General features: G+C 36.7%; 1 protein-coding gene across 1 annotated transcript in view; it reads right to left on the bottom strand.

The window, feature by feature from the left end:
* The window catches only part of HCRTR2 (hypocretin receptor 2), a 36,732-nt gene that overhangs the window by 3,673 nt on the left and 6,052 nt on the right, over window positions 1-27,007 (bottom strand). The window contains exons 2-6 of the mRNA XM_040553476.1: window positions 17,646-17,824; window positions 15,743-15,986; window positions 8,190-8,305; window positions 2,319-2,539; window positions 770-891 (exon numbers count right to left, since the gene is read on the bottom strand). Coding sequence (XP_040409410.1) covers window positions 770-891; window positions 2,319-2,539; window positions 8,190-8,305; window positions 15,743-15,986; window positions 17,646-17,824 — 882 coding nt within the window. The remainder of the gene's footprint in view (window positions 1-769; window positions 892-2,318; window positions 2,540-8,189; window positions 8,306-15,742; window positions 15,987-17,645; window positions 17,825-27,007) is intronic.

Here is a 27,007-nt window from a genome sequence, read left to right as displayed (position 1 = left end):
CAATAGTAGGCTTAAATGACTGGATCATTGCTTGACATGTGAAATGAGAAGCATGGTTAACCCATATTTCAATTTCAACACATTTTACAAGAAAATTCAAAGTGTTCAACAGCCTGCTTTCGGAGCTCAGGGTAAATTGTTCAGATCATCCTCACACTACACACCACAAAAAACACAGAGGGCAAATGTGTAGTGAGGATTAACAAACTTTTGCCTCCCTGCATTTGGCTCTAATACTACCAGTTTAGGTCCTCTTTCTGCCATTCATAGCCAAATAAGGCAAATACAAGCTAAGACAAACTTACACTAGTAAGTAAATAACATCCTGATAGGTTCTTTGGCCTTGAACCTAGTTGGCACAGTCTGGCCATGCAAGTGTTACTAAACACTCACAGCTTCCAAAATCTGATAGCTGCATATAAAATGCCAAATGGCGACAGCCCTTGGCCTGTGATAACTCTCAGACAGTATCCAGATATTTAGGGAAATAGTAATTGTTTCAGATCAAAGTCATGCCAGTGACTTCTCTAAAAAATTAATGGCATGGACAGTCAAATTCAAGCACTTGGACTCAGGCCCTGACACTATTTAGGTTAGTTATAGGTAGATAGCCTGAAGGTAATGGGATACATCAGGCAACGTGTTCCAAGAGGATCTAGCTCCCACTGGAGGAGCTCTACTGATGTTACACAGTCATTAATTTTATTTGCTATGGCTCATTACATTTAAACTATACATTAAACTTGAGTTCTAGGTAACAGCAACTTACCACTGAGGAAGTTATAAATAATAGGATTGGCTGCACTGTTTGCATATACAAGCCAGTGTGAGAATGTGAACCAGGCATATACAGTTTCTCTGTCATCAGCATGATTAAACATCCCAAAAACCCTAAAGAAAAAGAAAAGCAAATCTGAAAGATGGCAAATCATATAAAAAGAGGTCATCACAACTTCTAGACTAATTTTCTCCCTGATTACTTATTTGTCACAGAAAAGCTGATTCAACACTTCTTGTTCTCTTGAGAGAACAAAATCTTCTCCCTACGCCTCAAAATATTTTCTTGGTGTTTTTGCACAATAGAGAGACTATAGACACATAAGTACTTTGCAACAGTGCAGATATAGGACTTTTCTGCTAAGTAGACAAAGTTAGTGGCTGTTAGATAAAAAACAAAACAAAACAAAACAAAAAAAACATGGGAAGAGTCTCTTTTGACCAATTAATGTCATTGAGGTTTCCAGCTCTAGGCCCATTCTCCAACAAACAAGGTCTCTGTGGAATTAGAAAAGCACTGAACGGGTCCAGAACTGAGCTATGGAGGCTACAATAACGGCTTCTGTTCTAGAGAAATCTGCTTTACACAGGTTCCTTACACCTAATTTAGCTATTTAAACACAAATCTAACTACAGGCCTTCTCTGCTACTGTAGTTGAAACTATCTTTGTAGTTACTCTGTCATTCAGATCAGAGGTAGCCTGAGCTGCCATATGGAAATACTTCTTTCTCTCTGCATTAACTACCAAGGGACCTGGGGATGAAAAGTACTTAAATTAGACCTTGGGAAAGTGCCAGAATTGAGTGGGATGTATTTTAGCTTTTGTATACAACTTGAAACTACTCCTTAAAAATTAAATATTCCTCAACCACCAACAGAAGTGTTTCTTTTTTTAGGATGCTTTGCCTCTTGAAATCAGCTAATGGCTTCCAGATAAAATCTGCTATATGTCATTACTTATTGGCATGCCAGAGGTCTCAAGAGATGAAACTATATCAAAACCTGTCAAGTACTGTACAAAAAGCAGAGTGTAAACAATTATATCTTAAATGAGCAGGAGAGAAAAGGGTAAAAAAGTGAAAAGGAGCTTCCTGGAGAACTAAAGGATTAGCCTACAATCAGGCTGAAAATTGGATCTCAAAATTGTGTATGATGGAGCTTGGGTACAATCCTTGGGGCCAAGCAACAACGCTATTCTCTCTTGATAACCTTCAGCTTCTGCTTTAGGGAAATGAACTTCCAGGGTTCATTTACAGCAAACAAGCTGTAATCCCATCTAAATGACAGGTTTTAATGAGGAGATAGGTTAGATCATTTTCATGAGGAAGAGCTTATTAGTAAGACTTGTACTATCTGGCCTACAGTTTCAGTACTGCAGATAAGTTTGATACATGTTTTTCTTGCAACTGTATGCTTATTTTCAATTTCTTTATCATGAAATAGGTAGGTTTCTTCAAAAGTATCTGTCAGAATAAGTGGAATCTCATAACATTGGGTTGTATTTAGACAGAAAGTGTTTATATTTTGGGATAAACTTTACCTTTTCAAGACATTCAGGATGCTAATTGGTAGATAGCAAAGTGCAAAAACCAGGAGGACAACCATTAACATACGTGCTGTTTTCCTTCTTGCACGAATCTGTTTTATTTCAGCTGCCACAGCACTGATCTTTGACTTTGTTGACTGTCCCAGCCCTCGTTGCTGTGTTGAGGGCTGCAGAGACTTCCATTTTTTCTGAACTACTGAAGAAGTTCCTGGGATCTAAACAAGACAGAACAAGGGACATCCTCAAAATTAGCACTTTGAAAAACTAGCACTGTGGGTATCTATGACAAGAAAAATAGACATGTTGACATATACAAGGTAAGCTTGTATGGAAAAGTATTTTTTTTTAATAAATAAATTAACTGATGTAGATGGAAGAATCAAACCAGATTTCAGACACACTTGAAGGAGCGCACAAAAAATTGTTTTGTCCAAATATACCAACTGATGCATTAAAATTACCCTCACTTCCCACTTAAGTTGCCTTGCTTATATCTTCAGACTATCATACTTACCAACATCTTCTGACTACATACTTACTACTACTATAGTTATGTTGCTATGAAGATCTATGTTAAATGTTTTCTGTATGACAATAGATTATCCTATTACTATGTTGCTACTTTAAGATATTAACTTCTCAGCATAGAAAAGCAAGGATTGAAAGCCCACATAAGTTTAAGAGCTATAAAAATGTCAAATATACAACCTAAAAGACAACGAAACAGCTAAAGAGGTCACAGCTAAAATGTGGATCTCCATGCAAAACTCTTCAAAATTGAATGAATACATAGTGAGGAATGGGAGAATCACAGAAGAGTTCCAAGACAGGAAGAGTTAGGTTAGCCAAAGACACCATGCAATGGGTAGATGTAGCACCTAGTTATTAAAAAAAAAAAAAAATCTCTGTCTTTTCTTTGTGTGCACTCATACAAGCCAGGCCAAATAAAGAAATTTTGCTTTGGTTTTTCAAAATTATTTCCTGCCTACAGCCTCATTCATAAGACTACAGATGACAAGGACTTTCTCAGAGAAATCAATTTATAACGTTGTCAATATTGTACATTATGAAAATCTTTTGGGCAGAAATTTAGTTTTATTCATAAGTAGTGAAATTGTCTGCAGGGTGACAAGTCCCATGAGTGTAAAATTGTTCATATTTAAAATTATGTGCAGAATTCACATCCTCTATTGTAGAATTTTAAAAAGTAGGGCTAATCCACAAAAAGTGCCCAGAAGAGAATGAGATTTTGTGTATATATTATTTTGTTTTTTTTTTTTATTTTTTTCTTCAGAAAAAACAAACAAACAAACAAAAAACAAGTTAAAGTGGAAACAGTTATTCTAAAATTAAAGCATGCAAATGCAGAATTGTTCTATAATAGCTATTATGCATTTTTTCATGAATAGTTTCCTTGCACAGACAAGCCCTTAATTTAGCATTTATGTGCACCATCAAACCTGATTTACAATTATTGGAATCCTTTGGCAAAGCTGTTTTATAATGAACAGTAAATCAATGAAGCAGAACAGGTAGATATATTATAACTTTATTTTTATTATTATTATCTATTTAATTTTAACTATTGTCTCTGTGGACACAAAGGAAAAAAAAAAACTTGCACTTCTTCTGAGGATTCCCACTCATTCAGCTAAATAAGTCAAGACAGTTTTACACCTGGACATGTTTTGTCCTATTCCAAGGGATTTAACACACTTAGCTGTGGACTGTAGCACCGCAATGTATCTTTGCCATGCACTACAGGGATCATAAGCTAAAATTCTGATTCTGTCTTATCAGTGGTATTTTGTTTTTGTGTTCTAACTTAGAAATGGAAACTTTTTATTCCTCTTCACTCATACCAAATTACCATTTATCCGAATTACCATTCAGATAATGGAAATGGAAGCAGAGATACTCAGCCAAATCTCTCCTGACCTATCCCTCCTGATTATGCCAAAGATTCACTGGAAGAATACTGTGACCAGCTTCCTTAGTAGCTAGATGCAACTTCAGTGAAGTTTCTCAAAACAGCTATTTCTACAGAAATATTAGATATGACAGTGTACATGGTTTCTACCTGTCTGTGTAGGTAGAAGAGTCTTTTCTGCTATTTCCGCAGTCTTCAATAGCTTATCAAATAGGTGATCAAAGGTAGGGACTCTATACATGTACTATGTCACTGTACTACATATCAAATTGCTAAATCTTCATGAGTTTGTACTGAGAAACTTTCTACTGAACTTTTTTTTCCTTTGTCTTTACCTGGCAAATAACTGGGGTTTGCTACTGGTAGTATACTAACCAATGATACAGTAAGAATTTTATCAGGAAAAAAAGAAGTGCTATATACTCACAGATGCATAGCTGAATGAGTACCTTCTAAGGGACAAAACACTTCATAAGTGTTTGTGTACAGAGAGACATTTACAAGTAGGCACTTATGTAAACAATGCAACAAACATGCATTATGCACGTACAAGTATACAAATGCCAGCATAATGCATGTATTTGTTTTGGTTGTTGAATCAGTCATAGAGATAGTTATGTAGAATTTGTATAATCCCAAAATTTCACTAAGAGGCCTCTAGCTGTGTCCAAACAAGTACTAAAATTTGCATAGTTACTTTCTGATGCACCTTTCCTCTACCTCCTCAAATTATTGTCAATGGATTTATAAGCAGACAAAATCTTTCCAAATGCAATAACTGTTCGCAAAGATTGGAAGGGAATATTTCAGCTGACAAAATAAAAATGGGCAGCGTTCCTAGTTATTAATATAAATAGACTTTAGTGTCAATGCATTTGGACATCAATAAAACCGAGTATACAAGACTTGATAATATGAATTATGTATCAACACTTTTACCATGTCCATTCAGTCCTTTTTATTTGTTCAGATGGCATTTTTAATCCACTCAAAACCCACAAGAGAACACTGTCTTCTAGGTCACTACTTCCTTTCTAATAATTAAAATAAATTACTTGAAATCTTAATATTTGTGGCATGATTGTGCTTGCCTTTGCACAGATGAATCACTAAATCAAAGATTGCAAATCTTATATGTAAAGATGTGCTTGAAGACATAATCAGTAATATTAAGAGCTCTTGCACAAAGTATCTTATGGACACCTTGTAAATTTTTCTTTAGCATGCACAGCACACTCCATTAAAAAAAAAAAAAAAAAAAAAGAATTAACCTAAACTTGTTAGTGTGCAACATATATAAGGAAAAGAAATATTGTGAAGATGAAACCGAAAACACAACTGAAAACAAACACCCGAACCCCAAACAGTTTAGTTTCCAGCCACTCAACTTCAGCTTTGAACCCCAGCAAGTATTTTCAAGCTACATGAAGGTTAAGAACAATTACCCGCATTAAATAAATTTATGGGCAATTTGAGATAATTGGAGGATTGTAAAGAAAGTAAAAAACAGAAGGTTAAGGAATATGGTGATAAGATCATTGGCCACCACAAGACAGAGTCACAGATAATTATTCAGCAACACACAGCATCTTAGAGCTACGTTAGACTGAACTTAATTTCAAAAGAAACTCAGCAAAACTTTTTTTTTTTTTTTTCCTCATGACGAGTCCCCTCAAATTGTAAAGGTTAAATTTTGTCTTGAAACTATCTTCTTATTTGGTCTTATAAATGTAAGAAGTTAAAAGCAAAAACGATAATTTTAACTTCAAAAGATAGATTTTTACTTTGGTTTAACCTAATATCATTAGAAGTGAGAATAATTGCTAATCCGAAAATCAAATATCAAAATGTCATAAAGTCATTTTTCCACATATTTTAATTATTCATAAGATATTTTGTCAATATAAGGTTTGATTTTTATTTTTTAAAATAGTTGGGACTTCCACAGTGGTTTAATTTGAACCATGTGGAACATGCTTCTGATGTGGCAGATAATATACACTGGCCAGGACAGCCTCAAATTCAGATGATATGAGACATAATGGTGAAAGAGAAATGATTCATGCCCATATCCTGAAAGAAATGTCAGCCACTGTTAGAGCCATTTGAGAGGAAAAGGAATATGCTGCATAATCTCTTCAACAGGATGAGTTTATTGTCCGTTATAGAATGACAGGACAGGATGGTGGGGGCCTACAGCTATAGATAAAACCCAGACAAAGCAGAAGACAGCAGAGAGGACCATAGACTGATGCACAGTAGATTATGGCACTGCTCACACCCAGAAAATGACTCTCAAACAAGCTGACACCAGTTCATATTGTTGGAGGGGGAAAAACATTCCTAAAAAAATTCACATCATTTTTGCCACTTCAGTTCTCATGTTGTGTGTTTGCTTGATAGTCTGTTGTTTACTGTTTTCATTTTCTTTCATATATTGTTAATGTCAGTCTTGAACAACTAGAAGTTCATGTTATAAATTACAGAATCACAGAATCACAGAATGGTTGATGTTGGAAAGGACCTCATTACTGAAAATAGCCAGGTTCACATGGTTCCCATCAGACAATTCCAATCTCTCAGTTCGGATAGTTGGACTTTCTATTCCAACTTTTGTTCAGACTGGACCTGTTATGAAACAGAGACTTGACAGAATGAAAAATAAATAAAAAAAAAATAAATTGTACAAACTACTAATAAAATGAGAAGGATGATCTTAACTTTTGATTGCTGCAGAAGACTTTAGCAGTACACAGTCACCAAATACGATCACCTAAGGTCTTTCAGTAAGCACTTCAGACATAATGTCTTTCCTCTCTCTACAGTCAATTTTTCTGTTGCCTTTTCCTCTCTGTCTCTCTCTCTTAGGAGTCTTTCATAGACATGAGCAAAAAGAGTTCTACATTCAGCCTGGCTTCCTTCTGGACCAATGGGCTGAGGTCAACTGTATGAAGTTCAACAAGGCCAAGTGCCGGGTCCTGCACCTGGGGTGCAACAACCCCAAGCAGAGCTCCAGGCTGGGAGATGAGTGGTTGGAAACTGCCTGGCAGAGAAGGACCTGGGAGTACTGGTTGATAGTCAGCTGAATATGAGCCAGCAGTGTGCTCAGGTGGTCAAGAAGGTCAACAGCATCCTGGCTTGCATAAGAAACAGTGTGGCAGCAGGTCTAGGGAAGTGATTGTCCCCCTGTACTTGGCTCTGGTGAGGCCACACCTCAAGTACTGTGTTCAGTTTTGGGCCCCTCGCTACAGGAAGGACATGGAGGTGCTCAAGAGAGTCCAGAGAAGGGCGACAAAGCTGGTGAGGGGTCTGGAGAACAAGTCTTACGAGGAGCTGCTGAGGGAGCTGGGGTTGTTTAGCCTGGAGAAGAGGAGGCTCAGGGGCGACCTTATCGCTCTCTATAGGTACCTTGAAGGAGGCTGTAGCGAGGTGGGGGTTGGTCTATTCTCCCACGTGCCTGGTGACAGGACGAGGGGGAATGGGCTAAAGTTGTGCCAGGGGAGGTTTAGGTTGGATATTAGGAAGAACTTCTTTACCGAAAGGGTTGTTAGGCATTGGAATGGGCTGCCCAGGGAAGTGGTTGAGTCACCGTCCCTGGAGGTTTTTAAGAGACGTTTAGATGTTGAACTTAGTGATATGGTTTAGTGGAGGACTTGTTAGTGTTAGGTCAGAGGTTGGACTAGGTGATCTTGGAGGTCTCTTCCAACCTAGACGATTCTGTGATTCTGTGATTCTGTGATTTTTGAATGCATCTCCCTTCCCATCCAAGGTGACTGTAAGCCAGCAGTGTCACTAAACCTGTTGACAGGGCTGAATGTAAAAATCCATGTAAATCCAATCTTAAGTGACCAAATGGAGCATATAGGGAAGGGTGCATATGGGAATCAACACCTAGCCACAACAACAAACAAACAGAGCTAGTATAAGTGACTTACCTGGCGACACCACAACTTTCGAAATATTTGTAAATAAGCCAACACCATAAGACACAGTGGTGCCATGTATGTCACCAGGAAAAAGCATGTGTGGTATATTTTGGGGTAAACCTCAGCTGGAAAGAGAATTGAAAAAAAAAAGTATTTAAATATACATACATTTCAAAATCACTTTAAGACATTATTCATATAAATATGCATACGTATTTCAAACATAATAGGTAATAATGGAAGATGCGTCCAGTAACCTCATGGCCAGGACTGATTTTTTAATCACCTCCATACACATTTTGTTCCTATTATAAACATGGTCTTATCTCAAGCATCTTTTATCTCTTTTATTACGTTATTGCTTTCATATGACATTTTTGCTTTAAGGTATTAAGTCTTAAGAAGTTTGGTTTTTATTAAATCAGTGAAAGATAGAACATTGCATTACCTAACAGTAGCTAACCAGTTACTTAAACTGCCTCATCTTTGACACATTTAAGAGGTTGTAGAAATGTCTTTAGTTTTAATTCTGCAAAGGCAGAATTGTATGCCTGAGTAACTTGTACAGTCTCTCACCTATAAACATAGCATGTAGACTACACATTAGAAGTACTCTACACTCTTCTCCCATTCGCACAGGGCAGGATTTCTTTTAATCACTTTTTGGTGGCAGAAGAAAAGTATCTTCTAGCTGTACTCAATTTGTTGTTGTGATTGTATGAACAAAACCAGAATTAATTCAGTCAAATGTGCTAAACAGGAAATTCACAAGTTATTTTGACACAGCTTTAACAATATTGAGTTTGCTACTACTGTGCTGTAATGCCGTATGTATCTCTTTCCCAAAGACAATTTATGAATGTTAGAGACTAACATAAGTGTTGTGAATGTGCTGTGTTTTTAAGAATATTGTATCATAAGCTTCATCATTAGATTATGGACAAATGTGCAGTTGGTGCTTGGAAAACTTAGTTTCACTTTTGTAACAACAAATGTAGTTTGGTATTATCAGATGTTGATATTAATTACAACTTAACATCTATGGACAGCCTCAGAAAAGGAATTAACATTATGTAGAGTGACAAAATGTAGCAGAAAATAAACTGCACTACATGAGCAGTTAGATTGCATGGTAAATCTAAACATTGTATTTTGGGCTACAGTAAAGAGGGAATATTTGTGTTAATTTCTGGAATTTCTCAGTGTTTCAGGGTGGTGAGATCTGCAACTGAAACTCTGCGCTGATTGTACTTTCAATAAAAAGAAAGGAAGAAAAACTGAGTTGCGTGAGATGAGATCTTCAGTGAATCAAACTTATTTTCTGCCTCTTAAAGTAAGACTTTTCACCCTATCAAACAAGAAGTCCAATTGCGTGTCAGGAGAATCCCTAAGAGGTTGAACAGTCAAGGAGATACACAGACCTGGCCTGTAACTCTCATAGTAGAGAGGACTGTACCATCATGTTAACTCAAGGCTCACCCTCAAACCCTGACTCCTATAATGTCACACCGTGTTGATCCTGAAACAGCTGGTCAAAAAACTTCATTATCAGGGAAACAGACACTTGCTATACAGATGTTACCAAGTACCACACATATACATACAATAGGCAACATCTAGCCCATGTTCACTGCTAGCAAAGGCAATAGAAATGTTGATTTCACAGCTTTGATGGGTAAGAGTTCAAACAATTTAGATGAGCAGCATTTGGCTCTAAGATTCTGTAGCAAATCAGGTTATCAACTCTTCACTGAACAGCCATAGCCAGTGGCTCATGTGAATATCCCTGAGAGAGGTAGGCCATTTAGGCCTTTTTTTTTTTTTTTTTAATAACTGGCAATGATTTGGGTTTGTATGTTTACTGATGATCTGAAAATTGGTTTTACACTTCAAAAATGCAGCATCACAACAGTCCAGTCAGACAGGGAAACAGTGGCATTCAGGCTTCACACGTGGAGTAATGTTAACTTACTGGGATCATGGGAGGTCAGAGCTGAAAGTACATTCCTTCTATTCAGAAGGAGGTGCCACCTGCTTCATCAACGCTCTGCAGGCAGCCAGGCCCCTTTCAGGTGGAAGGACAGTACATATTTAAAAGGCCATCTGGAGTTTATGGCTTCCAATTTATCATTCCAAGTAAAGTGAAACATTAAATGAGTCTAGCTATCTACAAAGAACTGATGAACCAGGTTGGAGAAAGATCCTAAGACTTGCCTTTGAAGTTTAGCCACCTGGAAAGTGCCAGCTGCTACACATCAAAGGAAACCTGTCCCTCCTCCACCCAGGGCAAAGCCCTTTGTAGAACTTTTCCCTAAGAAGTATGAGTCTGTTTAGCTTCTCAAGGCAAAGAAAAGCTTTAAAGTTGTTTGACAATCACAACAGTGAGGAGTAGGAAGGGCTGGTTTGGGATACCGTTCATTTATCAAGCAGGCAAGTTGCAGGCTCCTCAAATGAGAGCATCAATCAGTCTATGGGACTTGGTGATATATCAGCTGTATGACTGGAACCACTAATCCTCTTACTCTCAAGCAGAAGAGGTGAAAACTGTCCTTTCCATCAGTTGGTGTCTTAATGGGTTGTGGGACAGGGGAAGATCATTTTTAGATTTTCTCACAACACTGGCCACTGTTTTGCTGAAAAGAGGGGAGGGGAAAAGAAAACAAGTGGGCACAAGGATTAGAGTGGGGTGGGATTGCTGTTCCAACTCAGTACCAGACATAGAGTATGATTACTCCGCCTGATAATTATCAGTATGCTAAAATAAACCTTCTTGTGTCAGCTGTAAAGTTTCCTTCTCAGCACTGTGTTGCAGTCCCAGACTGTCATTCAGTGAAGCAAGGAGGCAGACGTTTGAAATTGCAGCTTCTGGATTTTGCCAGAATTTTTCTATATATGTTTATATACACATATATACAAACTGAAAATAACCCAGACTCTGAAGGTTTTGATAAGTCTAGCAAACAAAATATCCCCTTAAGCACAATGAAATTGGTACTCTTGACAGCTTCTCTAAGAATAGGGAAAAATAACCAGACTATCAAGTTTTTTAGCATGGAGAGTTCCCAGGTTCCCTAGTCTCAGGAAGATGCCTATGAGGTTTTGGACTTATCAATATGCAGAAGCAAAACAGCTTAAAAAGTTTATTTTAGAATAAACCTTAATAGGTAGGGATGTTAGAAAGTGCATGCCCATAGTAGAGAAAATTATATTACACAGCACAGTCCCTTCCAAAATATTTTCCTATGTCAGAGTACTTACAACTAGTTAAATACTAGAGTAGAATAACATTTTTCAAACATGATATATCATGCTTTGTGCTATCAATTCATGACAACAAGTGTGATTTTAGTATTAACAATATTCTAACTACCTTCTGTATTAAAATGTCCAACACATTTTGCCTTAACTTCTGAATTTTAAATCACAATATAGTTCAAATATTCTCATTCCTTGCATTGATTTTGGACATAAGAATATGAATATATATATATATATTTGTATTACTAAGATTGGCCTGTTCCAGGTCATGTCTGAACACATGTAGCTTCTAACACTATGCAGTACAGTTGTGCCTGTTCAATAGTTGCACAGTACTCTTAAATAACTGATGGCATGGATCAACATTTAGAGTCTGTTGTTTTCTACACTCCAGGTAGCAATTAGCATTACGGAATTGAGTGCTGAACACTCTGATAAATGGGATGTATAAACCTTCATGTAACTGCAAATTCCAGCTATGTTATTTTCCAGAATTAAGACAATACGTTTTTGTATTATTTTATGAGTAATCTAGGAGGAAATAGAACACAAAGTCTTCTTTTTGTTTCCATTCAGCCATGTAGTATCGGGAAAGGATTAACTCCATATTCTTTTTATCATATGCAAACGGGTTGGCTAATGCACTTTGGCTAACACCGTTTTCATGAACAGCTCTAAGAGAATGCATTTAGCTGGCTTGGACACATGGTGAACTCATTTTAATATATGTTTCTTTTATTTTGGCACTTTATCATCAAATTCAACACATCGCAATTACAGACTATTATAGAACTGTGGCCAACACTGGCTCCTTAAGTGAGTCTGCATAGGTCACATGTTGGATCCTTCTGCATTCCCAAATAAAATATTGTTATTAGACAGTACTCAAAATGAAAAACCCTCAGCCTAGAATTGGCAATGAATTTTATATTCTGGAATGCCAGAAGCAATTAAAAAGAAATTGAGTCTTGTTTTAGGCTGAACTATTGCTCCATTTGCAGTCCCTGGCAGCTCTCCAACCACATGCTTGAAATCTTATTATTAGTCAGGGTGGCCACTATTTGTTCACCATTTAGGATCCCAAGTGTCACTGTGTTGATCAGACCTTCCTTCCAGACACTCACCAGACTGGTATGGATTTCAGCAGCTGGACCTAAATCTGGGTAGGGTACAGTTCTGTCTCCTGCTTTGGCATCCCTGACATTTTCCTGGACTGTTCCAGACATCTTCCTGTCTGTTAGTACTACATAGCACCTCACTTTTCAATGGCCCTGAGTTCCCAGAATTAGTATAGACTTCTGAAATACTTTGGAAAGTATCATTAAGCATCCCCTCTTAAAGTTCCAACCTTGACAATTCTCACTTTAACATCCTTGGGACATAAGGTGCATGTGATACTCTGCAAAGATTTCATCAGACAGCATAAAATATATGGAGTTCTAAATAAAGCAGTAAACACCCAAATACAATCCTTTTCCTCTTCAGACAAATTGAAACTCCTATAGTATTTGCTCAGAGTCTCTAGAATATGTAGAATATCTAACATCTCCACTATCTTTGTGAATGCATTTTTTTTTCCTTAGGAAAACAAATTTCTTTCTCCTTCAAAATCCTCCTAGTTAGCTTTCTTTGACCAGATATTACCACAGCTAAACAAGGCAAAATAAATAAATAAATAAATAAATTGAAAATATTAGCTCTTTAGTCCTTCATTTGGCTTTTAAGGCTCACCAGTCTTTTCAAACTGTTGTCCGCACTCTTTTGTTTTTCTATTTGGGAGCCTTTGTGATTTCAAACCCAGGTTCTCAGTAGAAAAACTGTATCTTCTATGCTTTAACCCAACTCATTGTCCTTAGACAATTCTAATTGAAACAAAATGATTTCTGGCTAATGACACTCCATTCTCCATGGTCTGAAAAGGATGTGTTGTATTTTATCCTCATGGATAATGTATGGTTAAGTCTACACTTACTAAGACATCCAAAAATTTGAGCAACCTATTAACCTATGTTAATACACAGAAAGGTTCCTCTCTTGAGTTACTCTGGTAGGCTATTATTACAAAGCAATGAGAGGATTATTTGTAATGGACAGATGAAACATACTAGCAGAATAACTACCAATGATGGTGCATTACCATTAGAAGAATCATTTATTAAAAAGATAACAAGATAAAAATAACATTGTTATCTTTAATTGGAATGAAAAGCTTTCCCATTTCAGAAAACTTTCATGGATTTTTAATGTGAAATTATTTTCATTTTATGTTCAATATCAATTAAAAAAAGAAAAAATAAAAAAAATAAAAAAAAATCATTTTGGAGTGTTGGCACTTCATTTCTGAAAAAAAAAAAACACACAAAAAACAAACCTTAATTTTATGCGCAAGTACTTGCCTTTATTATGCCCCTTTCTACCTCTCCAAACATCTGAATAAAGGCTCACAGAAAAACCTGAAGATCAATAGACTTCATTTTTGACAAATACACTTTATGGGAGTCTTGCAAACAATCTGGGAGCTTCTTTTCTTTTATATAATGGGTGCTTCAGCTCAGCCATATCTGTGGGCTGGAACTATTCTAGTCCAGTATTGAATGACCCGGTCTTTAAAATAGTTCCACAGCTATTACAGACTCTAGTCTGAAAGCGACATTTTCCTGTTCGAAATCAAGATGACCAATGGAGATCTGGAAATTCTGAGATTGTGTTCCCTGATGAAATACTCTCCTGACCCCCTAATTAATTAACTGTGGTGTTTTCCGTCATTTTCATTTTCTAGGTTGATTAAAACAATCTTTGCTTCAGATCTAACCTTGAAGTGATGAAGACGTGGATAATTAACTCTGCAGTCAAAATGAATGGACACAAATTGTACTCAGAGTGAATGCTGTGAAAGAAAATATTCACATGAATCCTGCAGCATCCAGCAGCAGAATGGGATACAAAATTGTTCACAGATGAAAAGAGAACACTAGAAGTAAAGAACAGATGTGACTTCTCCAACAAAACAGCAAGTACAATACTTCCAGCTTAATGGGGGTTCCTGAAACCTACAAATTTTCAGCACATCTTTGTCTGGAATCAGTGCCAGCCAGCTAATGGACATCTCTGCCCCCATTCATTGCCTTGTCCCAGAGGACTAACCAGGATGAGGGAATGTGATAGCCAACATCTTCTCATTAATCCCCCAGTGGCCCTGAAGAGGGAGGAACTTCCAGAACACCACATGGAAGAACCCTCAGCAGTTCAAGCTGCTTGAACTAATTTATCACAATAATTAAGTACAGGTGATCCAATTGTATTTTATCTTAATTGTTCACAGGACTAGAATCTTCTACAGACACAGAACTGATGGAGAATCTGATTGTATTTTAAAATGACTTGAGGCTATTAAACAACCACCTTTTCATTATATGTTTTGGCAAACTTGGCTTTATTTTTCTGTGTTTGAAAAATGGTATTACTGATGGTCATTATATCCAGTGTCAGAGTCACAGCATGTAACTCATATGCTCTATTAGCATTGGAGTTATGCCAAGGCCCACCAGAGTTGAATCTTAACCATTCACGTGAGTGGCTAACATGACTTGTTGTGTGAACTGAATCAAAATAGAAATAGTTACTCCATGGCAACCCTTATGACTTCTTACAGCTGAATTCAAATACAGAAGAAGTTAGATTCAGAGTTAATCTGGAAAGGCAGAATTACACTTCTTGGATAGAATCATTTGTAACCGACTGCAATTTTAAAGTTATCTAAATGATCTTGTCCATGACAAATTTCAAATTGTAGACTAACTTGCTACCCCATATCCATGACATCTTTGTAAATTCTGTAATGACATGCAAATTGCACTGAAGTCCCAGGAGATACAAATAAGGACCTAATCAAATACCACCAATTAGCAAAATCAGCGTAGCAGGTAAATAGAAGTTCTGTTCCTGTGTAGTTATTTCTGAAGACTAAATACTGTAAACCTGCAATATCCATCAATCACTGAGAATTACATAACCATAAGCCTTTAAGGATGGGAACATTTTCACCCTCTGGGAAACATTAACATGACCAAGACATAAGTCAGCCTCATTCTTTTAAATTTGGTTTTAAATGTACTTTTAGTCTTAGCAGTATAGAAGAAAATATAAATTCAGAGTATTTGAAAAACAGTAGTTCTAGGAAAGGTTATATAATTAAGAACATTCTGTGATATGTTTATACACTTGACTGCATATTTAAATGTCCTGATATTTTTATTACATAACAGCAGGAAAAATTCAGTCTTTATGATCAATGACACACTCACCTCCCCAGTGCTCATCACACACTGTGAACAAGGTGGTTTTATTGGCTAATCCTGGGAACACACTGCTGCACTCCATAACAATAGCCTGAGGAATCATTATGATGCAGGACACAATCCAGATAATTATAATGCTGTTCCTTGCTCTCTTGGCTGTGCTTTTAAACATCAAAGGGTGACAAATTGCATACCATCGATCCAAAGCAATGCAGCTAAGTGTTAGTACAGACACAGAGACTGAAACTGTCTAAAGAAAAGGAAATATTATGTTAATGTAAATGTAACTTTTCTGTTTCAAAAGTGATTTCTTGTAATTTCTGAGAGTTTTAAAAATTCTTTCAATTTTCAACAGTTTATTATTTGAAATTATGAAATAGAAATTATTTTCAGAAAAAGTCTCTGTTTTAGTTGCTTCTTAAGGAATTACAACAGATATCATCATCTGCTGTAGAATAGAATAAAATAGTTCAGCTGGAAGGGACCAACAAAGATCATCAGGTCCAACTTGCTGACCACTTCAGGTAACTTTGCTAACCAAAATTCAAAGCATATTATTATTATTCAAGTATCTCTTGAACACTGACAGGTATGGGGCAACAATAACCTCTCTAGGAAGCCTGTTCCAGTGTTTGACCACCCTCATGGTAAAGAATTTTTTCCTTATATCTAGCCTGAACCAATTCATACATTAGGGTGCTACTGAAAGTGAGTAGGAGTAACGGAATCAGATTCTTAAAGAACAAACTTATGCATCTTAGAATTTGCATAACTTTATCTGAAAGATTAATTCTAAAACAGTCAACAAATTAGATCTTTTTTTTTCTTTGTAGAGCAACTTAGGAAAAAAATAATTCTGTATTATATTTGGATATCAGCACCAACGTTTTGCCTTTTCAGTTTTCAAAGGACCAACAGAAATTCAGAATCTCATGAAAAAAAAGCAATTAATTTAAATTAGATTACGCCATTTTTAACCTCTTATTCATTGTAGGAAATAGCATCACTTTTGTTTTATTGTTTGGTTATCATTTCAGTTTCTCCTCAGAATTTCTTGCGCTCGAATGGAGGCTTTGAGACAAGTTTTGTGATTTTGATACTATCCAGTAGAAGACACGTGCTGAAGGACTGTTGCCCTTGACAATGTGGCTTCTCAGCCTGAATGCATAGGTCTCTGCTGAAAATACAGGTTGTGCTGGAGGCACAAAGATGATCACCTGCATACTTTCAGATTTTTCTGCTTAATTCTTTTGATTTATAATGACTGAAATGCCAAGCAAGTTGTCATGATAGCATGCCCAGTGAGTTCAAGTGAACTGCTATACTTACAAAAGGTATCTGTCAATGTTTTTTATGCAAATGATCTCATAACTAATTAAGTCCACTGGTAATGAGTGGTGGCAATTATACTCAAGGCAGAAAATCTGATCAGCTCCCATTATACCAGGACAAGATGACTATTTTTAAAGAGTGCAAAATAAGTCACTAAACACATATGAAGGCATGGACTCCACTCAGAGTTCTTCAAAAGTTCGGATTCTCCATCCTGGACACCTGAGTAGCTGTTTAGGTCCACATACTGAGAGAATACTTCTGTATGTAATTCTATTTCCAGACATTTTTCTTGTTTTGTATCTCTTCTGAATTATTAAAAAAGATCACACAAAGTGAATGGCATAAGACAAATGTTCCAGAAAGTGCATTGCCCAAGTCTAACAAGAACAATATTTCTTAAGCACAAATATACTCATAAGTGGAACAGTCCTTCAATCCTCTGTAGGTATCCTGAGGTATCTACTTCAGTAGCAGTGACAAATTTTTGTCACATAATCACCATTAGGAAGATGATATTGCTCTTTCTGTTTTTCATAACATGGATAGTGTGTACACAAACACAATAGAATAATACCTGTAAGTACGGAATCACTTTGCAGAGGGGCTGCCCAAAGAACCAAGTTTCTGTGATGTCCACTACTAAAGTTGCTGGAAGACAAGTAATTGTGACCAGAATGTCAGCCAGAGATAGATTCACTATGAAATAGTTGGTGACTGTCCGCATATGATGATTCTTCCACACTGCAATGCAAACTGAATTTGGAAAGAAAAGTTAGTGAGCGGTAAATGACTTAGGGGATGCTTCAACAAAAAAACACTTCTCTTTGCAGAATTAAGGAAATGTTTGCTTCCTTTGTTTAATAAAGAGTATTTGAATATGTAGTTTGTTGTAGAGACCATGTGTTTTCTTTTAGAGTGGAAACGAAATGGTACATGTAGAGAGATTCTCAGTAAACAAAGAGTGGTTTTCTGCAGACCACAACATAGGAAATAATCAGATATATTATGCAGTTTACAGTACTTCAAGTACTATCTTCACTAACTATTCACACATCTTTCTTCTATTTTATCCCATTGGCTCTGTTCTATGGAAATACACATCTACATTTGTGAAAGTTTCTTTTTTTTTTTTTTTTTTTTTTTTTTTTTTATGACAGTGTGATGCTTAATTCAAATTGCTACCACATGGAGTCTTGTAAACTGTGTCAAGAAAACAACCTTCTTATAAAATATTTTGCTGGGAATACTATATCTATTGCATCTGCAGAGAACATCTAACATTTGCCTGGGAAAAAGGTATCTGTGATTTGAGGGAAGCAAACAAAAGTAATTTTTTCAGTATTAAGCTCAACCCATTTTAAATGTAGTATATTTTTGACCATGATTATTGTGACCAAAACCAGTATATAGCAGCACGCTAAAGGATGTGCCCTAAAGCTTTTATATCATTTCTTCCCCCCCCCCCCCATTTTTTTTTTTTTAATTTGACAGGCTTTTACAAATGAAGCAAATCATAGAATCATAGAATGGCTTGGGTTAGAAGGGACCTTTAAGAGCTCCTAGAGTTGGAACCTCTAGTTCCAACCCTCTTGCCATGGGCAAATCACTTCTTTCACATGGATGCAATAAATTCATAAGTTAAAAATGCAAAAATTGAGTCTGAGAAACTAGACTAAAAACATTTTTTTTTAATAACTTTGGAAGTAAAACCCAGAGAGATTGTAGCAATCGATTGCCTTTCGCCAAAAACTCTAAAAAATCCTGCTCAATACTTTCCTGAAATAGCACAGTAATTCCTTTAAGAAAACACTACAATTCATTCTACACCAAAGATTCTTCTGCTGTAAACAATATTTCATTCATCATACAAATCTGGATGAAGATTCAAAGTCTCCTTAATGTGCCAGAATATAGCACTATGCTAGTTTAGATATATTAAACAGATCACAGAATGCTGCAGAAAAGAGTTAGAAAGGACCTCAAGAGTTTGTCCAAATCTAAAAAGGAAGTGCCTAGAGTTAAGCCATTCTCTTATTAAACTAACATAGCTGGCACATAAGTTTTTGAGATCAGATGTTTTTTCAGATCCTAAGAAGGATGGTGTGCCTGAAAGTTTGTGTCCATCTCCCAGCTATATCGGTTGAAGTATATTACTTCACAAATTTTGTCTTGCTTGTCTTTATAACAACCCAACTACAGGAAGACTACGAGTAAGTCACTGTTTGCATTTTCAGATCTGTTAAAGGTGAAGATATCGTGCTTCTCTTAAATGTAGCACAGTGTTGAATCGAAAAGGAGAGGAGAGGAGAGGAGAGGAGAGGAGAGGAGAGGAGAGGAGAGGAGAGGAGAGGAGAGGAGAGGAGAGGAGAGGAGAGGAGAGGAGAGGATATTCTAATGTGTGATCTACTTCCATTTTGCTATTTTCTCTCTCTCTCTCTCTTTTTTTTTTTTTTTTTTTTTTTTCCTGGAACACAGGCAACAATGAAGAACAGGCTTTCCCAGTGGCAATACTTCAAATATGTAAAGATTCTTATTACATCTCTACTCTGTTTTCTTTTCAGACTGTAGAACTTCACAGGCCTGTATCTTTTGCTGCCAGTCATTTTTAGAACTTCTGTAAGCACCCTTCTTTCTGTTCTCTGGATGCTCTTCAGAATGGATCACACCTTTGTTGTCAGACTGTAGTGATCCAAATTAACACAATACCCACTCATGACTTTCCTAAATCTTTAGTAGGAGCTAAGTTTGGATCACTTCTTCATGAGGGCTAGGTTTAGACATCTGGGGGCAATTTAGGGCAAAGGGAGAGGGAGGAGTGAGGTGGCCTTCAATTCCTCTAAGAGAAGGTGATTTTATCAACAAACTTGTTTCGGATTTGGGCTTCCAAATTTATTCTAAAACAAGTGCTGTACCAACATAGATGTTCTTCTAATGTATGCAGACATGAATGCAAATACTATAGCTTGTAGAAACTTAATCTTTTTTATATATACATATAAATCTCTCTCTCTCTCTCTATATATATATATATAGATATCTATCAGGAGCTTGTAAATGCAAGTCAAATTCCCTCTGCAAAGCCCTTTGTTGCCCTTGGAGAACGTCTCCCATGGTATTCATTTCTTTTATTTTCGCCCTGGATACAGAATTTCACGTTTTCTTAGCTGTGAACTTAGATATCTGAAAGGCAAGGCTTGTAAATCAAAAGCTTAAAGGAAACATATTATTTATATTTACAGTCCGTTTGGGTGATAAAATTTACATGCTCAGGTAATTATTTATCTAGCACTGCAAGATAATAACTGTCCAGATCTTTATTATTTCAATTTTCTGCATGGGATTACTACAGTTGTAACTTAAATATCAACAATGTGAGGCAGGACAAAACAGGGGAGATAATACATTGCTGCCCCTCTGGAATGCTGTTTGCAGCTGGAAATGCAGTGCTGGGAAGAAAAGTTGCAAACATCACTTCATTCATTCACAGCTATGTTAACACTTTAGGCTTCTGCTTGTGGCTTGTTCTTTTTCTTCAGTATAATTCATACTGAAAGTATGGTCTTGTTTTATACTTATGCAAAAGTTAATGTTAAATGGCAATGTTTTTTTCTGTACTTTTTACTTCTTTGATGAACAAATAAAAAAAAGTTGTTTTTAAAATTCAGATTTCAACTACTTCATTCTCATATTGTGGTTCATCAGTCCTACATTCTATCTGATTCAGGCAAATGCATCTTTTTCATCAAAGGATGTCAGTGCCCAAAGGTGCTAGATTTAAGCAGATGTGTCAAAGAGCACATGCTCTTTGATGAGGTCTCTTGTGCTGACAAGTTTAAGAAAAACACCTGAATGTAAACATTATTTCTGGTAAAACAAATCCACAAAGTTATCAAATGTGAGTTCAATCTCATTGGCAACAGAGAGTGTCAGAAATCAATTCACAGCATTTTGCATTTTGTGTTCAAAGGCTTCCATAAGTATCAGCAAATGAAACCTCACAATATCTCAGAGAGCTAAGAAAATATTATCATTTTCATCTCTGAAACAAGGGAAGTGAAGCACAGAACAGAAGTTGCCAAAGGCCACACAGTAAATCAGACTCAGAATAAGAAGCATGGACTCATAATTCCCAGCTCTGTACTAAGCCTTCCAGATCACACTGGCTTAACAAGAATGGAATTTAGATGAACTTTGATACTTGCTGTTCCTCAGAGAAATAAAAAAGACTGTGCCCCTTGCTACTCAGGGAATAACAGATGCAAGAGGCAAAGCCAATGTACAGAGAGTAGCTCTAAATTCCTCTGAATTCCAATCTAAAGGAGCAAGAGGCACCTGAAAGGTAGAAAAATGATCATTTGCAGGCATAGAAATAAAAGATAAGTTGTTACTTTAGATTTCTTTATGCTTGTGTGGTTCCCCTTTTGATCTCATACATTCTTTGAAGCATAGACCATTTTCCATTCTTTGTATTACATATAGCACAAAAGCATCTTAATTAGCATATTTACATACTAACTTAATAATTAATGTCTCCCAGAAACTTATTCTATGACTGTATACAAAAAAGCGGGTATGTATAAGAAAGACTGTTACAAAAGCCTCTGAAAAGAAATTATTTTAAAAACGAGTCAGTTCCCCCCACTCATTGCCCTCTGCTGGTTGAAGTATTGCATTCAACACAAGCATTTACAGTTTCTTCCAGTGCAAGGATAAACAGAGCTGTGAGCCTTTGCTGCAAGTTATTTGAGCAGGGTAGAATGGTATAAATGACAGAAAGTTACTTCAATATATTCCATGTAGACTAGATGTCTTTCTGAGTCTACTGCCTACTGCTTAGAACAAGCTTGTTCAGTAGTCCTGGATATCAGCTTCATTGACACACCAGTGATCTAGCAGATCAGTGACAAAAGCTCTCTAGCTGGTGTTCAAAAACTATTTTGCGGGAGTGCAAAGCAGTCTGACTATGCCACTTACTACATTAGAACTAGTTAAGTATCATAACAAAATAATTTTGCATACTCTCCACTCTCACCCCTTTCAACATGCATTTTCATTTGAGGCAGCTCTATAAAGAAGTAGAGGCATGCAGATCACGTGTAAACTCTCCAGAAACATGCTCAAGGGAGGAAGCTCCCAGGACTGCAAAATGCCGTCTGCCTACCCAAAGGGAAAAGGCAGACAGCAGCAGATTTCTTCCCACCCTGGAGAAGAGAAGCAATGATGCAAAAAATTAGTAGAGGTTCTCAACTAGAAGTACTCTGAAATCATGAAACAGGAAATAAGCTCTTCAGACCTCAGCAGATCTATGAACTAGTAAAAAAAGTTCTGAGCAAAACCAGATATTTTGTGCAACCTCTGATGAACATGAGTGAAGAAGAAAGTGGGAGAAATTGTATTAGCACGGGCAGCGAAGATAGGATCACCAGTTCAAGAAAAAATGTGTGTATAATCTTCCCAAACTGTGAGAACTCTGTACTGGAACCAAAGTACCTGCCAAATCTTTATGACTATGTTCTGTATTACAGATTTTATTTTTAAAACTCTCATGATTCCAGTTAATAACTTCTGCAAACAAAAACATGCAGGCCAGTTTTCACAAAGAACGGCTATTTATAGTGGTTATGATGTAATCAGACTGTTCTAATTCCTTCATCATACTGAAATTTCCCACCACCGATGCTTCCGTTTCCTTCCACCAGAATCAAAAGAAGTTTAATGAAAACTGTTGCTATTCTTACCTCTGCCACATAGTGTCAGTGAAAGCTTGGAAACTAGCTTGAGTTGTCAGGCTGACAGTGTTTGGGAGAACTTGTAGAGGCTTTTCTCAGAGAAGAGAGATCTGCTATAATGAAGCTCGCCCACCTTCCTAATACCAAACAAACAAACAAACAAACAAAAAACCAAACCAAACCAAAACAAAAAAGCTCACGAGACTAAAAAGAACAAATTCAAATCCGAGTTAAAGTTTAAGATACTATTTGAAGTCTATCAAGAAAACTTCATATATCTCATTATAGTCCTGAAGAAAACAACCCTCTCAAATACAACAGTACAGTGAGGGTTTTAGATTGGTATTTTTCATGTACAAATCTAATCCCTGTTGGTTTAGTGTCCTGGGGCATTTTAATTAGAGGGTGTAATGCCATCTATTCAATTAGCATAGCTCATTGTACCTAAAGATGAATATGAAAACAATACAAAGGCTCCAGCTGGTATAAAATGCAGCTGCTTGCCTCCTGGAAGATTTATGTTGTCTTGAGCATATTAAACATTGTGCTGGAGTCCTTCTGTTGGTGAACAGTTGGTTCAGCTGTCAATTTGTTTCCTACGTCAGCCCTAAATTATTTCCCTAACACTCCAGAAATCTTGCCAACCTCTCATTTAATGGGTCATCTTCAAACTGGACTTCTTGGCCAAAGTAAAAACATAATTTCCATAACAAGCAATACATACCATTTCCTTACATAAATTAATTACTCTATGTCTTATCTCATTTTTTGGTAATAAATCCCAAATGAGTACAAAGTATTATATTTTTTCCTCCATTATACTATGCTTCAATACCTTTATTTTGCTTTAGAAATTCATCACCAAAATTGTATGACTAAAATACGACCACACAATTTATATGGAAGTAATGCTGTGGATATAAGCACTACTCATCAGCATCTTCAGATGCACAAAGCAGGAAGCTTCTAAAGAACGTTTCTCCTTCACAATGTTTTACAGTGATAAAAAAAGGTGTTTAATAGATTTGAGTTACACATTATTTCCCATCCACTCACCCTCAAATGTAAAAAAATTAAATAATAAAAAAAAAAATGTTTCCAGCTGGAAAAGACTTGGTCTTTTATATGGCAATCTCCCCCTTGTTCTTTTTTGTGTGATGACATTGCCTACTGTGAATAAAAGCCTCAGTGGTGGGGAGTCTATCAACATGGTCATGCTGAAAGGAAGTCTGAATAGATAAAATACCAAATGGCATTCTGCTAGATCCCCTGTTGAAACACTGAAGCAATGCATACTGTTAGATAGAAAAATGCTGTCACTGAAATTATTTTGTTCTATTCCTGATTAAGAATTCTGCTTTAACATAGCAGTCTAAAAATTAGGTGTTTAAGCCTGGGCTTATTTTATTTTTTTTAGGAAGGCTTTCTATGAGTTTTCAATAACTTTATTGATGATCTTGATTAAGGGACAATAAACACTTCAACTAAATTGTAGAGGATATTTAATTGGGGGTTTTTGAAACCATCAGTGAGAACAAAAGATCTAAAACAGAGAGATCTCCTCCGTGAATAAAAAGATGATATCTGCTTCCTAGGCTGTCCATCTGAGCTCTACCACTCTACCCACTACTGAGGTCTAAAGTCAAACATTACTTCATTTTTTACATCATTACTCTTAACTTAAAAGAGAAACTAACAGAAGATCAAGTTTACGTTGAAAAAGCAATAGAAAGACTGACACAAAGAACAGGCACTTTTAACACAATGTTTATTGCAATGAAAATATTGAAAAAATCCTACATCTGGTAATAATGCCCACCAGATAAGAACTGTCCTTGAATATATGATGTAACAGCTGAAAAGGTTTGGATTATGTTCTAGGCTGCATATACAAAAGAATTACATAGCTTGTAAGTGAAGTGCCACCTCCTCCTCACAAGACACACTAAACACATGTCAACAAAAATCATGGAAACATGACAAAAGGAATGGGAGGTTAGGTCATGCTCCCTGTGTATAACACATAGACATATCTGCATAGTGCAGGTTCCATTACTTTTTTCATGTAAGACTCTAGAAGAAACACTGAAACTGTAAGAAATATAGCTGAATAACAGTGAATAAATGAAATCTTAAAACATTTTTTTTTTCTATCGTCAGCCTGAAGTGTACTAAGGAACTGTCTCCCACAGAAGACAATGAAAGTCTACATAAAGAAAACATATATATATATATAACATCTAGTTTGCTTGCAGCCATATAATTTCTGAGGAGCTTTCTAGCTACCAAGTGTTATCTTATTATGGTGCTAGAAAAGAACATAGGAAGTAAATTCTGCTTGCTGGAAGCTTATCTCTACAAAGTAAAATTGGGAGTAATAGCACAATCATCTAATTGGCACACGATTCATTTTCTAACTCAGTCACATTACATAAACTTAGGCAATTAACAACCTAATGGGAATGGGAGTTATTACTAGAAGATCAGCTACACTATACAGTCTGCCAAAAATGCCATATTTGGTCAGTTCTGGATGAAGTGAAAGATATCATCACACATTTTCCTGAGCTTTCTATACTGATTAACACAGACTGAGCAGTTTTAAATTATCCCACTACACACACACAGTTGCATATACTTATTTGTCTATCCGTAGTAACAATAAAAAACCTACAAAATCATTATGCACATTTCATGTTAGAGATGGAAGGACCCTTAATGTAGCTGTCACACTGCTCATGACACTACAATAAAAAGATTTCACACTTCATTGTGACTCAAATTTAAACCTGCGTGACTTATTAAAATCAAGGTGAGCTTCATAGCTGAAATGCTGGGCAAATCTGAAACCATATGCTTCAAAATGCATGTCAGCATAAAATGGAATTGCATTAGGAAAAACCCATCCTTTTCCATGTCCATTTCTAATGAAGATGGATGAGTGCCTTTGCTTTAGACTATATGAAAAAAATAAGCTCTGATATGGCACAGCTGTGTAAGCAGAGAGCAGGCTGCTGAGTAAAGACCTCTGAGCTGATATACCTCTTCTTGGGGTCTCTTCTTTGCTTGGGAGCTGCATTCAAGCCCAAGCTCTCACATTTAGCTCGGGCAAGACAAATGTTCTAAATGTGCATGTGCTTGTGTTTGGCCATGTGTCTGTCCAATATTGATTGTGGCCCTGACTTGACTTCCTGGCTTAACCTCAGACCTGCTTCATCCCTATGAATTTGTCTGTTAACTGCTAGGCTGTGTCTGACCATCACCAGACCTGTCCAGCTCCCCTTGCATGGGCACTGTGGAACTGTGCTCATGCTGGTGAGGATACTGCTCTGCTGGTCTTGCTGCTGCCCTCAACTCCTGTCTCTCCTTCCACTGGGGACCAGCGTGTTCTAGCTCTTCTCTGACAAATTTCAGCTGGGAGATGTACTGTACTGAAAGCATAAATCAGAAGGTAGCTAATATCCTCCACTCCCCCCCCCCAAAAAAAAAAAAAAAAGGTTTTACCTGATATGCAGCACAGAAAGTAAGCAATAAACAATGCTTAAAAAACAAAAAAAAAAAAAAAAAGAAAAAGAAATATGGTGAGTTAAGGCAGAATGTGACAACAGCTTTCATTATATTTGGTAATGCCCCAAAGGCACATCAGTCTGAAGAGTACTTCACTGACCTAAGGAAAAGGCATGTTAGTCCCTGTTCAGCTCTGGGTAGACTGGACTTTACTGTTTTCGGTGGTCTTGCTGGACTTGGGCAGTGGCTGAAGAGACAGGATGAGTTATTTTCCTTCTACCATACATAGATGGTTCTTTCAAAACATCACTCATAATACAAAATCATATCAGTCCTTTCCAAACTACCTCGCTCAAGGCTGCACCTGTTTTGGGAGTAAATAGAAGAGCTGGTCTTCAGAACTATCATTCCAACAGCGTTGAGAATGTACAAAATTAAATCGGATAAGTCTTTTACAAGAGTTTCACTTGTTTATCAGGAGGGCATCTTGAAAGTAAGATGACACAAAAGCAAACATAGCAACAGGAAAGTTTGCCATTTGCTTCCTAGACAATTTGTCAATGCATGTGAGTGTGCTTTCCCTCCCCTGTTTGTGCCTCCCCCACCCAGCCCTCTGCAGATGTTCTGGCATTGCAGGGGAATTCTGACTAGGTGGTGATAGTTTGTCCTTCTGTAGGAACTGCTGAATAGCTAGCACTTA

The sequence above is a fragment of the Cygnus olor genome, chromosome 3 (genome assembly GCF_009769625.2).
Source record: "Cygnus olor isolate bCygOlo1 chromosome 3, bCygOlo1.pri.v2, whole genome shotgun sequence".
Classification (NCBI taxonomy): Eukaryota; Metazoa; Chordata; class Aves; order Anseriformes; family Anatidae; genus Cygnus; species Cygnus olor.
This window is presented reverse-complemented; position numbering and strand designations above follow the sequence as displayed.